General features: G+C 42.7%; 1 protein-coding gene across 1 annotated transcript in view; it reads right to left on the reverse strand.

Moving 5' to 3' along the window:
• The window catches only part of LOC141003442 (slit homolog 1 protein-like), a 58,916-nt gene extending 43,899 nt beyond the window's left edge, over positions 1–15,017 (reverse strand). The window contains exons 1-2 of the mRNA XM_073474787.1: positions 14,770–15,017; positions 760–831 (exon numbers count right to left, since the gene is read on the reverse strand). Coding sequence (XP_073330888.1) covers positions 760–831; positions 14,770–15,017 — 320 coding nt within the window. The remainder of the gene's footprint in view (positions 1–759; positions 832–14,769) is intronic.
• Positions 15,018–15,233: the final 216 nt, after the last annotated feature.

Here is a 15,233-nt window from a genome sequence, read left to right on the forward strand (position 1 = left end):
ACAAACGAACACTCAACACACATCATTCCTCCCACAGTTGCTGCTGGGGTCTGTACATTTGATGAATACACTCCACAGACTTCCACATCGTAAACCACTGGTGTAACACTCAATCCCCTCCTGACAGCAACGAGCCCCGGGCTCCCAGCAGGCTGCTAATCTGTTTTGAGCAGGCCTCCGGAGATGTCATTAGTCCCTGGCATGTCATCCTTTTCACACCTCATGTCCGTCACTGACACTCAGCCCAGGCCTGGTCCTCCTCAGGTTAACGCAGAAAACCGGCATCAGTGCAGCCTCTCCCAGAGGGCACCGTGTTTCCAGGTCAAAAGGTCGCAGATAAACCCCTCCCTGTTGTAAATTTGACTGACACTGACACCAAACAAGCACCTCAGGGTGGCTCATGTGTCACGGCTGAGCCAAAGCATCATTCTGTACCCTCCCTCTGTTCCCTTCGGCTTTTCATGGGGCCGCAGACATGATTCCCACATTCCTACCAGACCGAGAACTAGCAAAGAAATGTGGGAAAGAATCTCTGCTGCACGCATATGATCTGTTGTCCTGTCAACAAAGAGGCTGACAGATGTCAGAAGTTCCGGCTCATTATTTTTCAGAAATGTTTTTGTATGTTGAACAGAAAAAACAAACAAAAAAAATAGTAAAATGTCTAAACTGTTGTGATTGTTGCTCCTAATGAGAGTTCAGCCGAAAGGTCTCAATTGTAAACGTACATATTTAGTAGTGACTGTGGCTGTGACTTACAGGACTCTGAGGTGTTTGAGACCAGAGAAGTCCGTCTTGGTGATGACTGTCAGGTTGTTTCCGTTCAGATCACTGAAAACAAACAAGACAACAACAGATTAGAGAACAGGAAGTGAACTGTGGACAGAAGTCAATATCAGGACTGTAATATGTTGTGGACAAAACAAAGCATTTGTTGATGTCCTCTTGGACTTTGGGAAACACTGATGGACATTATTCACCATTTCTGTCATTTTATAGAACAAACAACTAATCGATTAATCAAGAAAATAATCAGCAGAATAGTTTTCAGTTTTTCAATAGTATTCAGCCCTACTGACTGCACTAGTGTGCATGAATTACACAAAACTGCAAGACTTACACATTTTCTGAGTTTTAGCTTTGTCAAGTCATCAGAAAATGTTATAACTTCAGGCACCAACAGTTTGACCCATTCAGTGTGTTGCCAACTATCAAGTGTTAGCATGTGTGAAGGGTTGTATTCACTTATGAGCAGGATGGATTCTAGCAGTCACTTTGCTGCAGGTAATCAGATTTCAACTTTTAACCTGATTAGTGTTACAAAAGAAGCAGATTAAGCTTCGCTGGCAATCACTTCTGCTAGTTTTTACTTTCACTACAACAAGAGCTGTCTTCAAAGTCAGGTTCTTTCACTTTAACTTAAAAAAAGAAAAGAAGATCTTTCCTCGAGGAAACTTTCTTTGAATTTACACTGTAAAAACATCTCTGTACCATACAGCACATTGTTTCTGGTCTTTGAAGTTATTTTCACTCAGATTGCAGAAAGTCTTTGCAGTGGGAGTTCACTTTGAGGACAATCTGCGTTTTTTTTAAACTCTAAATCCGCTAACATCAGCTTGAAGGTTGTAAGAAAAACGAGGAGACTGTTTCTGCCAGACGTGTATTCAGACGTACAGTATGAGATTCCTTCCGAGATGAAACAGCTCCTGTTTGACAAGAGTATCATGTTCCTCCTCGGCTCACACTGACATACAACCATTTTTCAAATTCTCTCTGTTAAGGCTTTACTCTGCTGCACACAGAGCAGAGGCTTCAGACAAAATGACTGAGTTTCCAGCCATTTTGTATACACACTTTAAGTATACACTATTGTCGGTGTGTGTTATGTGATATAGTACTTATACAGGCACTCTATCCAACACAGTCGTAGAGGCTGCTGCTGGCGGGAGGGGTTTAACCCTATGACCTCATTGTCTGCGTTGATGGACATTTGCGAAAGAAAGAGAAGGGATGATGTCACTCTTCCCACGAGGCTTTGTGGAAGGAGAGGTAAACTGAACCCTGTGCTCGTACCTGTGTGTGTCTATGTGTGTGTTTGTGTTTGTGTGTGGAGTGTCATGTTCCCGTACTACTGTAAAGGGTGGAGCAGAGCGTGACCTTGTCTCGTCCTGTGTAAAAGAGAGAGAGTGGATGCTGTGGCCTGGGTGTGTGAACTGGATCCACACTAATGGAAACACAAAGAAAAACACCTGGCAAAGATGAAAAAGGGAAAAAATACACGTCCATAATAACAGAAAATGAGCTGTGCACTGCACAAAAATCTCTTTGATTTTTTCCATACATGTTCAGTGTAGTTTCCATTGTTCCAGGTGTTTTCTACGAATCATAGCAAATTGACAGTAGAGTTGGTAATGTATTTTAGAGGCATTTTTTGTTAAATTTGTTCAAATTGAATTGAATAAAAATGTCTAATGACATTGGGGCTGAATGACATGTTTGGACAGCCTACCTGTCAGTCTACCTACTAGAGTTGGGCCGACAATCTCCGATGGCTGACAGTCATCGACTACTGAGCCGTGAACTATTGTAACATTGTAATTTAAAAGGCCCCTCACCAGAGAGCACAGAAAAGAAGAGTGTCCCCTCAGAGTTGCCATAAAGCAGGAGTTGTTGTCGCGCTTGGGTAAATGAACGTTACATCCCGTCTCAATGTCCCATTTATTAGTTCCTTATTAAACCTGCCCATTTACACAAACCCGGGACTTTCGGTTGCATTGATGGCGGGCTGCTGTCAGTGTGTTTCTTTCTATCGTACCGTTGTTATTTGAGGTTGAAGACAACTAAGTTATGGACATACAAACTAAAGCATAGTGAGGTAGTCACACAAGAATGGAGGAGCAAGTGCAGCCGAAATTTCCCAAAGCTAACATGCTAGCTTGACAGCTGTGAGTACTTACAATAGCCATGTTCTTTGTTTAAGTTTATTTTGATAATGTTAGATATTTCTGAAATGACTAGCAATGAAAACGATGTGCTGCCCTCCTCTTACAATACCCTTGTTCCAATATGTTAGTTTTCCATTGCTTTAATCATTCCTCCTGTCCATGAAAACATTCCCTTCTTAAGATGAATTTTGTAAGTGATGCGAGTAAAAACCTTTGTGTACAAAAATGTATTCTAAAGTCTGGCCTAGAATAACCTGAGGCATTAGCAGTCGGAGTTAGAGGCGATCTTTCCCAGTTTTATTCTTTTCAGCACAAAATTCCATCTTTTTGTTTCCCTCGACGGTGTTTCCTCACACAGCTGCGGCTGAGCAACAGCAACACAAGAGGGAATTTTGTCCCGAAAAGACTAACTTTGGAAAATCCCCACTTGATTTGACCAATTTAGACAGTGTGTGACAAGTGTGTGTGTGTGCATGTAGGAATATAAAGCATATCCACTCGAGACACCTCCTCTGCTGGTAATGTTCTCCTTGAGAACTTTTGCTATGACAGCTAGTAAAAAAAAAAAAAAAAAATGTAATTATCGATTAATTTCTTGTTACTTTCAGGCTTAATTGATTATCATTTTGTCTGTAAAGGGTTAGAAAAAAATGATACAGCTCATTATGATTTCCAAGAGTGTCAGGGTCCACGAGTTTGTCCTCCATTGTTGTTGTGGTTTGTTCGGAGTCTGCTGCTGATCCAATCTGATAAAACTGCGTCCACCATTGATGGGCCTCACTGTTTTTCAACATGCCATCCTCACCCTCTCTCTAAGGAGCCAGCAGAATTAGAGAGTAGAGTATCATAACGACAGGGATTTAGAAAAGCACAGACCGCTGCCACACCTTCTGCCTCCTTGTCAGTGATGGTTTGTCAATGGATGCATGTTATCGAGGCCAACATATCTAATAAACCTAAACATAAAGTGTTCAACATGATCTTTGGCCAAAAGAAATCTGGTAGAGAGTCATGGCAGTGTGTGTTGCTTTGGCTCTCACAGCTTCTCAAGAAAACCACACTCTCCATAAAGTAACTGCCTTGTTCTGTGCAGCATCACACAAGCTGGAGAGGCAGATTGCTGCACTAGAGTCAAAAGGATGCAGGAGGAGGTAGTTCTGAGAGACTGTGGGGGAAAGCAGAAGCAGGGGATTGGCTGGGGCGTAGGGAGGGAAGGATGGATAGAGACAGGTCGTGGCGGGGGGTCCAGAATCACTCCCTGGATGTGTGTGAAATTACACCGACAGTTAGACCGCACAGGCAAAACAAGCATCAGGGGGGAGAGGGATGTACAGTACAACGAGCGCTGACCACATTGTCACACACTATGACAGCATGTATAGACACTCGGAAACAAAAGAAACATCAGCCGCTAATTGCAAAATGATCGTAAGATTTGTCTTTGTTGGATGAGGAGAAGGAAAGAGACACGAGGGGCGAGAGGAACACAAACGCAGCCCTGATGAGGCGTGGTTAATTGAGTTTTGTGCAGCATGGCGGGGTCAGGGGTCAGCTGAGCGACAGACTCCCCTCGAGTGGCGACTCTGCCAAACAATAGCTCATTAAAGCAGAACGCGTCTCACACACACACACACACAACCACAGCCTCAGTGGGCAGTGAGGCAGTTGATCCGCTCAGCTCTGCTCTCCACTGTTAGATCTGACATGGAGGGAGAACAGGAGGGGGGCGACTGAGGAGCATGATGAGATATGTGTTGTGGGCACGAGAGAAAGAAATTAAAACGTACAGTAAATAGAAACCCTTATCCTGAAGCAGAGCTGGGTATCAAACCTCAATGCTGTTTGAGTGCATAAAGTAGAGGATCAAAAACATGTCGAACATCAGAAGATGCCAGTGAACGCTTGGTCAAGTCTTGTTTACTTTGTTTACGTTGACATCATTTTTATACATTTTTCCAAATGAAAAAAGCAGGATTTTGTAGAGAAACATGATTATAGTCATCAAACGAAGGTGTAAGTTGCTTTGATATCAGAATTAATATCATCCTGAGCCTTCAGCACAACAGCCCGCTGTGCAGACACATCCAGCTTTGTTACAAGTACAGGTGAGCAGCACACCAGTATCTGTATCTGTTCATCCAACTGAATTATCTGTATCCTTATTCGTACTTTAAATGGAGGAGGGTTTAAACCAGACATGGTGGAACTAACCGGAAGTTGTTCGTTTAGGCCTGAAACTAATATGGGTTGATCAGAAGCTGCTATATTTTATTAAATATTAAAAAACAATTTACAGAACAGCCTCAAAATGGAGCAGAGATTTCAACAGTAAGAGAACTATTTATAGAACAAGTTTTTTTATAGATATATATATATGAATTTGCAACCAAGTGAGGACTGTCCTTCATGACGGGTACGGATATTGGCACATTTTATGCAGATGATACTTATACTCGTAAAAAGTACATTATCTGTACCGGATACTTGTTCTCCACACAAGGTTTAATAAGCTGTCAATCCTTTGCCAGCACTGTATTATGAGTCCGTCCCATGTTTTTGTTGGGAGCACGCACATTATATACAATCCAGTTATTCCATATCTCTGTGGTCTGGTTGGGTATGATGGGTTCTCGGGGTGGGACAAAATATCGATACAGCAATGAAGGCACATGTGAACATGGACAAGTTGCATCCAGTTTGTGTAATAAAGAGGCACTACGCTACGACTCTGTGCGCTTTTTGTACATTGTTTCATCTGAGTGTCAAATTCTGTGAAACAGCCATAATAATGTAGTGAATAAATACATTATTCGTGCACTTTGCCTTTTAAGGGGTATTTTCTATTCTTCAGTTAGACAGATATCATGATGGATGATTAGATGATTGTCTTGCACTGTATCTTTTATCACAGAATCGCTGTATCGTGATACTATCGTTATCGTGGGCAACATTTCGTGACATGTCGTTACTCTGACATGCAATTCCCACCCCTAATGGATTCAACATTTATATTTTTTAAATGTAAACAATCAATAGCTCAATCAAATCTAAACAACATCCAAAATTTAATATGATTGTTATAAAATGATATGTGGTCAAAAATAGATCAAAACATTGGCCACTAACAGCTTCCGTCTGAATCTGCTTTTTAAAAAATCCTTTGAAAGACTTGCATGAACACGCAGTGCAGCAGGATGCATTGAGCATGCATGTGGCCCAATCGATGCAAATGGGTCATTTTAATCTGCGAATCAATTGAGCATTTGTGCAGGATGGTGGGACCAGTGCAGTATCAAGATACAGTGGTCACGAGCATAAACAAAATCCTCCTTCCCACACGACCACAGTCTCTGAAGAGAGAGGGACGAGCAGAGCAACAGTATACAGTCTCAACTGGTCTGAATAAACAAGGAAGAAACCCAACACTTTCCTGCTCCATCACCTATTTACTACAAATCTGCAGCCTGCTTAAGATGGATGAGTTTGTGAGTTACAACCCACTTCTATGATTCACATCTAAAAACAGTGTTTCTGAAGCTGGTTTGGATTACATTCGGACAAACCACACTGCAGTCCTAGTGGAAGCGACTGATCCATGGTCCTAATCACACTGTCAGGACCCTGGTGTCAATATTTAGTGGAAAACCTCCATTAAAATGGCTGCACTCACACCAAGTCAAACAAAGTGAAGAACAGAAATCCACAAATACCATGGTAACTGCTCCAAACACTTCCCACAAACCCTTCTTAATACCTATTCAGAGCCATTCTATGCAACCCTGGGGTGGTTTCTTTCTTTGTCTGGTCATATGAGAACAGAGCGATCAGTACAATGTTACTGAGCGGAACATTTCCAACCAGCCCTGGAGTGGTTCATCTGGACCAAAATCTGACCATGACCAATATCCCACCCAGACATTTGAGTAAATTAACCAAAAAAGTGGCAGCAGCAAATATTCTGCTGATCTGAACAAACTCATTTTCCTGACCAGGAAAGAAAACCGGCTGTTATTGATAAATTAAAACTCAACTATACTGTTACAATTACCAAGTCAACACAAGGCTGTACTGCAGATGTAAAAGCAATCTTCACTGTCACCTTCTTCCTCCTCTTTCCCTCTGTAAACCCTCCTTCACATTATCATCCTTCCTCTTTCCCCTCCATCACCAGCTCTCCTCCTTTATTTTCACCTCCCTGCTTCCTCTTTCCCCCCGACAGCCTTAAACAGCTCTTCCTCCCTGTTCCTCGTCCTTCTGTTCCCTTCTCCTCATCCCATCCTTCTCCCCAGATGCAGCACAGAGGATGTGACTGATATTAGCGACCACACACACACACATTCAGGTCTAATGACACTTCATTAGCGGCATCTTTCCCACTGAGGGGCTGCGGGGGAAATGTTGAGATAATTATAAGAGACGGACAGAGAGAGGGAGAAGCTGAGGTGGCCGTCAGTGGTAATGAAACTGAGAAACGGTGTGTGTGTGTGTGTGTGTGTGTGTGTTTGTGTGTGTGTTTGTGCGCGTGTTTGAGACAAGGAGGGAAGGACTGTGGAGTGATAATGAAACATAAGACAATAATTCAGCTAAAAGAAAGAGATCAGCTGACATATACTCTATACTTTTGGTTACTTTTAGGTTTTAAGATACTTTGTTGCTCAAAGCACTGAAAAACTACATTTGTACATTTTTGAGTTCTTTCCTGGGAAACGATGTCCAGGCTACACAGGATAATCCACAGACCTCGCTGTGGACAGCTTCCACGTCTCGAGCGAAACATTTTCACAGTGAGGTCTGTCATTTGTACGGAGCTGTCATCACCAGTGAGGCCGACATTCCTGGACAGTCATTTTGAAATAAAGTTCCCATGAAGCAGCCATCCCATGAACACCTCCGGACCAGGAGCGTATGCAGCCTCAGAGAACAACGGAGGCCAATTTCAATACCGAGGTGATTAATGGAGTTTCCTGATAGACACTAAAGTAAGTTCTAACTGCTGCTAAAACGTAGCTGCAGTCAGGTGTTGCTAGTTAGCTTGGTTAGCCTTGCGGCCAAATTAGCGGTCCAATTTGCTGACTTAGACCCGGGTCGCCAGGAGCCAAAACCTGCAAGAAAACCACCACATTACTGATTCCTGTCTTCAAATCGGCCTCTGTCTTCTCAGCGACTTGTCCAGGTTTAACTGTGTTCCCTGTGAGCTGCCAGTCAGCGGACCACTGGCAGATGGCAGGTGGCTTAACACACTTTCATTGGCTACTGAAAATGCCCATCAACAGCCATGACAAGTCCATCCATAGCTGCCTGTTTGTACAGGAAACATAAGTATGCAGACGCAAATAGCACTCCAGTGGGAACTTTAAATGAAGAGTCATACTTCCTCACTTCAGGACATTGTGAAATAAAGATGCTATAGTAAATAATGACTGAAGCAGTAGTTTGTTTCGTTGTGTGGTGAAACTTGAAGAGAGGAAGAGGGATATATACTTAAAACACAATGAAGTTAAACATGAATTCAGAAAAACTTTAAGTTTAAGGTTTCAGGAGGGGTTTGGTTTAGGTTAGGTCAAATGAAAGAAAGTCGATGCGATCATAAATGACAAAAAACAGATCTTTATGTTCTCTGTGTGTTCGGTGTCCAAGTGTGCATGAGGCATCTCAGTTTCTCGCTCTCTGCACAGTGTGTCAGACACTAAGGCTAATCCTCCTCACACTCAATTAGTTGCCTCGCTAGCAGCCACACACACACACAGATACATGTGTAGCTTGATTAATATTTTCTCAATGAGTCGTGCCCAATTTATATAATGATGCATCCAGAAACAGAAATAAACAGACAGTCAGAGAGTGCAGTGTGTGACTGAGTGCTGTGTTTGAGTTTTGGGTGTCTGCACAGCCACCACACTACACACACCACACACACACACACACACACTCGAGTCTGACACAGACCTCGACCTGCACTTTCTCACTCTCTCCTGTACGTACAAACACACGTCGACAGAGTTTGTTTAAACATTTCCTCTTCCTGGTTTTGTGTCCGGTTCGTTTAGGGTCAGGCAGTGAAAACTGGCTGCTTCAGTATCAAACTCTGTTCATTTGAGATACCTGCAGCTAGTTTTTGTTTGGCTGCTTACACACACCACAAATTTGAATTGAATTGTGCATGACTGATATGCAGATTTTTTTCAAATCTCTCCATTTTGCAGAAAGTCTTCTAAATTTAATATTTGTCTACTTATGATGAAATACACAAATACTTTTATGTATTTCATGTTGTTTATTGTGGTCTGAGACTACATTGTTAACCTGTTTACATGACACTAAAAAATAAAAATAAAAGTCTGAGTTAGATGTGAAAATATTGAGAGAAAAGTGCAAGGGAGGTCGGCCATCAGAGAGGCTTGACACAAAAGACCCAGTAGAGCCTGAAAAATGTCACATCTCACTTGGTGAATTTATTTTGACAGGGTTGGTGATTGTTGGAAGAAGTGGGGGGACGAAACAAGACTGTTTTTGTTGTTGTTTTTTAAGTTTGAATAAACTGTGTTTAACAGTGCTCTGTGAGGTAAAATGACTAGTAGTAGTACTGTCTCTGCCTCGATCCATAATGTTGTTGGACCATTAGAATAACAAATTATCCTGTCGGTGGCAAAAACAAGCAGCTTTAGTTGACGTTCTCTGACGGTCGAGGTTGCCCTTAAGGATTACGTTGCAGCCCATTGTTGCCTGTTTTGCATCTGCTGATGTGATCTTCTGGACCAATTCCAAAACATTTCATACATGTAATTCATTTAGACACCAAAATATTTAGAAATAGGGCCAAGGTTTAAACATTCAAAAACCAGAATCACCCTTTGAGTACTGTATGAGGCTAACGGTCTGGATAAAGAAAACACTCATGAACACATCATGAGTGTATTCACAGATATCCTCTCTCTCTCTCTCTTTCTCACACACTTTCTCTCGGCTCAAATAACCATGCTCATCAGGGCCCACAGGGGCATCCATTTTTCAGCGTTGCCATGACAATCCAACGAGGAGGGGGTGTTTAGTTTAACTGGTGCAGTCACCTTGATAAATGACCCTCTTATTGCCGCCTGTCTCCCAGGGAATACAGTACACACACTCTGTCTCCCTAACACACACACACACACACACACACACACACACACACACACACACACACACCACTGATCTCTCCCCCAGTGGCTAGCTGTCCAGCTGACACACACACTCAGATCACTTTACATGCTAATTGGGCGACAAGCCCTTTAACAAATAGCTGTTTAATGAGTCAGTCCTCTCGGCTGCAGGGCAGAGCCTGTCTGAGTCCACAGGACGGGAGACGAGAGCTCTGGGAGGAGGAATCAACGGTCAAGAGGTCACACTGGATATGTTTACATGTGCGGAGTAACCGGTCATTGAGTGTAGGTCTTATTCTTTTTAAGGGTCAGTTCACATAAATCAGAAAAATGTATATTGAGGTTTTTGAGATAACTCTGTTGCACCGCCATGTTTCTATGGTAGCCCAGAATGGACAAGGAAACACTGGCTCAGGGGAGGGCCTTTTGTTTATTTTGCATTTTTCACATTTCTAGCGGCCCATGGTGGGACGAGGGGTGTTCATCTAGTTGCAATATGCAATCCCATCACTAAAAAACTAGGGTTGGACCGATGGACGATGCCATCATCCATTGCTGATGGCTGACTGTCATCGGCCACTGCCCCCTCTACCATCACAACATTGTGAGTTAAAAGCCCCTCGGCTGGGTGAGACAGTTGGAGGTTGCCCCCAATAACGATACAATCGAGTTTGTATGAAGTACTTCCTGCCAAACAAACAGTCCATCTGCAAAATGCTCAACAGCCTGTTCCACAGATTATACAGAGGACCAGTGACATTGTTTCTGAAAGGACACACTGCTGTTCAGTTTTGCCAATAGTTACAAATCAGTTTTTTAGGACAACAAAATTTCATCCGGCTTCACTGCGTTGGGGTAGAACTAAAAATACCCGAATGGCTAGATAGCACTGTTGATAAGTTAATAAATAGGTTTTGTTTTGATTTTCATTTGTGTGAAAAGACAGTTGCTGCTGTTTTTATCTGAGGAGACCGACTTCTGAAAGAAATGCACGGATATTTCAGGAAATTGTTTCAGTCTTACTATGAGTCAGATTACCCATCCAACCATCCATCAATCCAGATCTCATATCAATTTAATTTTGTTTGTCACGTACAGTTATGGGATTTGTTTGTCCCCGCTCAGGACAGACCAGGAGCAGGGATATACTGTTAGCTCCACCTGAATGAAAATGGAAAAACATGCCATCCAAAGCTGACACATTTACTCTAAAATGTGTAGAAATTGAGACACGAAGCCAAGACATTGGGGTTTGGCGCATTCGAGCTGTCCTGTTGTAACTCTAACATGTACAAACACAAAGGAGTTTTTGATAGAGCAGCGACTAGCCTTTCTCATGCAACGGATAAAGAATGTGCTGAGTTTCTTTATTATTTTCCGTGCTTTATTCAAAAAATACTGAAGTAAAACAATTTCTCAAAATGAAACAAAATATCTTTTTCACATGTGATTCCTTTGCTTATGTCTGATTACAGAGCCTTAAATTCCTGCCAAGATTTGCTGAGAGACATGTAAGACTTGTGATTTACAACGACCTGTGTGATGTGCAAAGGTGAGCCAGCAGGAAGGGCCAGTGACCTACTGCCTGAATTATCAAAACGTCAAAAACTATGGCATCTGAGTGGTTACAGTTGCGTGAGAACAGCACGTAATTCTTTTCATTTGGAAAGTTGTTTTTTCGGATTAAATGCCAAATTTTTACCTGATGCTGGTGCTATCTTATAGCTGTTGCAGCGGGCCAGTATCAGGATGACACCGTGTGACCGATCCTGGCGTAAACTGTCAAAAATCATGAATTCGCTTTAAAGTTCGCAACATAAAAAACACCTTTCCGCTATACTAAATGAAACAGTACCCACATTTATGCCAATATGACTTAAGACTGATCTGTCCGAGGTATTTTCTCCAGTGTCACTATGTACAAGAAAAACCTTCAGCAGAGGAACGGTTACCATCTCCGCGATGTAAAAAGACAAACGAGCAAGTGGGTCTGCAGGCTCAGAGTTTTTTCCAGGCCATTTCTCTTTGACCAGCGGGCCCAAGCCTTCATCCCCGATCATAAAGCTATCAGCCTCAGAGGGGAAAACATCCTCCACGCTACAGTAAACCAGAGAGGAGGCAGGATAATGTATCTTTGCTGGCACCCCTGACAATCATCAATTATTCACACACAGGCACTCTAGAACCTGAAATAAACACACACACTAACAATGTACAAACACATACATGCTGCACTGAGAGTCCCATACAGTACACACTGTATAGTGTATAGATTTTTGAGAGTGTTTCCTTATTTATATACACAGAGGTTTTTCTTGAGGTTAGAAGATGAGCGTTTCTCCAGTACAAGACTTGAAGATGTAGGTGACATGCTTTGCTTTTCTGGCTGCATTTGTTTTTGTAAATAATTGGCAGGAAAGTAGATGTCAGACCTGATGTTACAGTGGAGTTAATAACAGTGGCCGTTCACCAGAATCAAACAGCTGGAGATTGTCCAAGTACCAGCAATTTGCACCAATATTCAGCAATCACACAAGGAGAAATTCTCTGCAGAACACACAGAGAAACCAATTAAGACGCCAACTGTGTCTCAGCAGACCAGACAGCAGGTTTTCTTAGGTTTTCTGAGAAAAGAGGAATGACCATCGAGTTTTTTTTTTTAACTGGAAAATTTGTTTTGTTCACGCTGCTTATCTGGCTGTTACAGGCACTCTTGGAAACACAGGAGGACACCAACAACCGAACCAGAAAAAGATGAAGCAGGTTGGAAATATCAGCTGGTACTCTACATGTGCCGATATGATTCAAGTGCTAGTTTCAGCGGGCCAGCCGGTGACAAGAAGCAGGATTCCTGGAAGTCTCATCTAAATTGGATCAATAGGACGGCAATATCATTCAGTTGTTCAAAGTCAAACATTTAATTATGGTGACGTGTGTCATTCCTCAAAGAGGCATGAAAACTGCATCTGTTATGCCTGTGGCACAATCCCAGTGCGCAACCTACATGTAGGTTGCCCCGATTCTTGTTGGGATAGAGGGGTAGGGCGAAGTGCTGGGCTACATGGCGCTCCAAACGGAGGTTTTTCAGAGGTACACTTCAAATCGGCAGTTATGAGAACTCTCTGTTGTTTCAATGTATTATGGTCCTTTTCCTTATAACTATAGCTAACTAGCTAGTAAGTTAACCTTACACTGTTATTACTGATTTGTGATTTGTCCCGTGACGTATTTAAATGTTGCATTCTCCCCCTTTGATGGCATATAACGCGAGAGATTTAAGTAAAGTCCAGCAGTGACGTTGCAGACTGGCAGGGTCGGAGCACAGGTTGCTGATGTTAGCCTATAAAGCACCACTAATGAAGCACTGTTATAATGTTTTTATCTGACTACTTGATTGATGGCGTGAAGCGAGCGTCGATCAGACAGAAGGAAACGTCGTTATGATAATACCAGGATTGTCACAGTAAAACAAGAGAAAACACCACAGGTGCAGGCGGCACATTGAAAATGTCCGGTCACATCTGTTTAGATAAACGCCATTGATGACGGCTGATGATGTATGAGGGTCTTGAAGGGTTATCCCATTTTATAGGGATAGATTTCAACCACTACCCCTTGTCACTCTGTTTTGAAGGGACTTATCACTTAAAAACTGACGGGTAGAGGTCAAAATTGGAAAAGGAATTGAGACATTATAGACAGTATATAGTAGGATCATCAGAAAACTGTTGAAACACTGTTTAAAGACCAAACCAACCATCAAATTTTATTTCAGTGATGGCTTGGGTCCCCCCTTTTAGTGATTTGACAGTCTCCATCATATGTACAGCTTAAAATATGAATTACACAAACACCCCTAAGTTATGTGATGATGTACATCTGCAGTACACTTTGTTTTCTCCATTTTACTTTCAGAAAAGACTTGTTTTACAACCGACTAGAACAGAATTTTAAAAAAAGAGCAGGGAGGAGAAGGAGATGATATCCTTGAATTTTTTTTCTCTTAACGTGAAAGGATTTCTGAACACTGAAAAGATGGAGATTCAAAGAAAATGACAGAAATATTAAGAGTGTATTTGCAGGGAACAACTGGAAAAAAGAGCAATGATGCTGCAGACCAGCACTCTGAATCCTGCAAGTCAAGTGGAGTGTGTGTGTGTGTGTGTGTGTGTGTGTGGGTTTACATGCATGCTTGTGTGCGTGATATGAGGTTAAACAGAGAGAGCATGATAGAGGAGACACTGCATCAAACCGCAAACACAAAGATACTGTGAAATAACTGCAAACAGCGCGAGTCTCACTAATAATTAATTTGATCATTACACACGGACACACACACACACACAAACACACACACACAAACACACACACACACACATGCACACACATACACACACAAATCCCGACTCTTCTCTTCCTTCGTCTCTACAAGTTAAATATGTGTAAAACTTGACAACAAACACAGATATATGTACGTTAGATTATACTTGTGAGGACCTTGTTAGCCTTACATACAAACCAAGCATAAACCTAAAATCTGGTGTTGAAACCAAATCGTTCGGTGCTCCTTTAAGTGAGGAGCAGCAATATGCCGTCACTTTGAAGGATTCCCCTCATCTATCCATCTGGTCCTCAGAAGTATAGAAAAATATGAACACACACGTGGTCAGAGCATGACTACTCACAGCCTCTCAGTCCCTCTGGGGATGTTTTTGGGTATGGAGTGGATCCCCAGGCCATGGCAGTCCACCGTGTTCCCCAGGCAGCTGCAGGGAGCGGGGCACGCCTCCACATCTCCCCGTCCGGCCACCAGCACCAGGACGCCCCACGCCAGCATCGTCCGCAGCCCAGACCGAAAAGCCCGGCCTGGGGCCGCCGCCGCTATCCCACAGCCTCCTGACCCAGCTCCATCCCCGCTTCTCCCAGCAGGCATCCTGCTCTCCTGCAGCACACTGCAGAAACCAGCCGACAGATCCTTCCCCTTTCCTTTACCTTTTCTTCTCCCTGGGATGACTGACCACCACCAACCACCACCACCTCTACAACCTCTATAAAAAATGCTGTAGTAAGAAAGTGCAGTGAGTCAAATGCTTGAAGAGGCAGCAGCGCAGCCAGGTGAAGTTCAGCTCGGACTGAACAGCTGCCACTT

This window comes from Pagrus major, chromosome 1 (genome assembly GCF_040436345.1).
Source record: "Pagrus major chromosome 1, Pma_NU_1.0".
In the NCBI taxonomy this organism is placed as follows: Eukaryota; Metazoa; Chordata; class Actinopteri; order Spariformes; family Sparidae; genus Pagrus; species Pagrus major.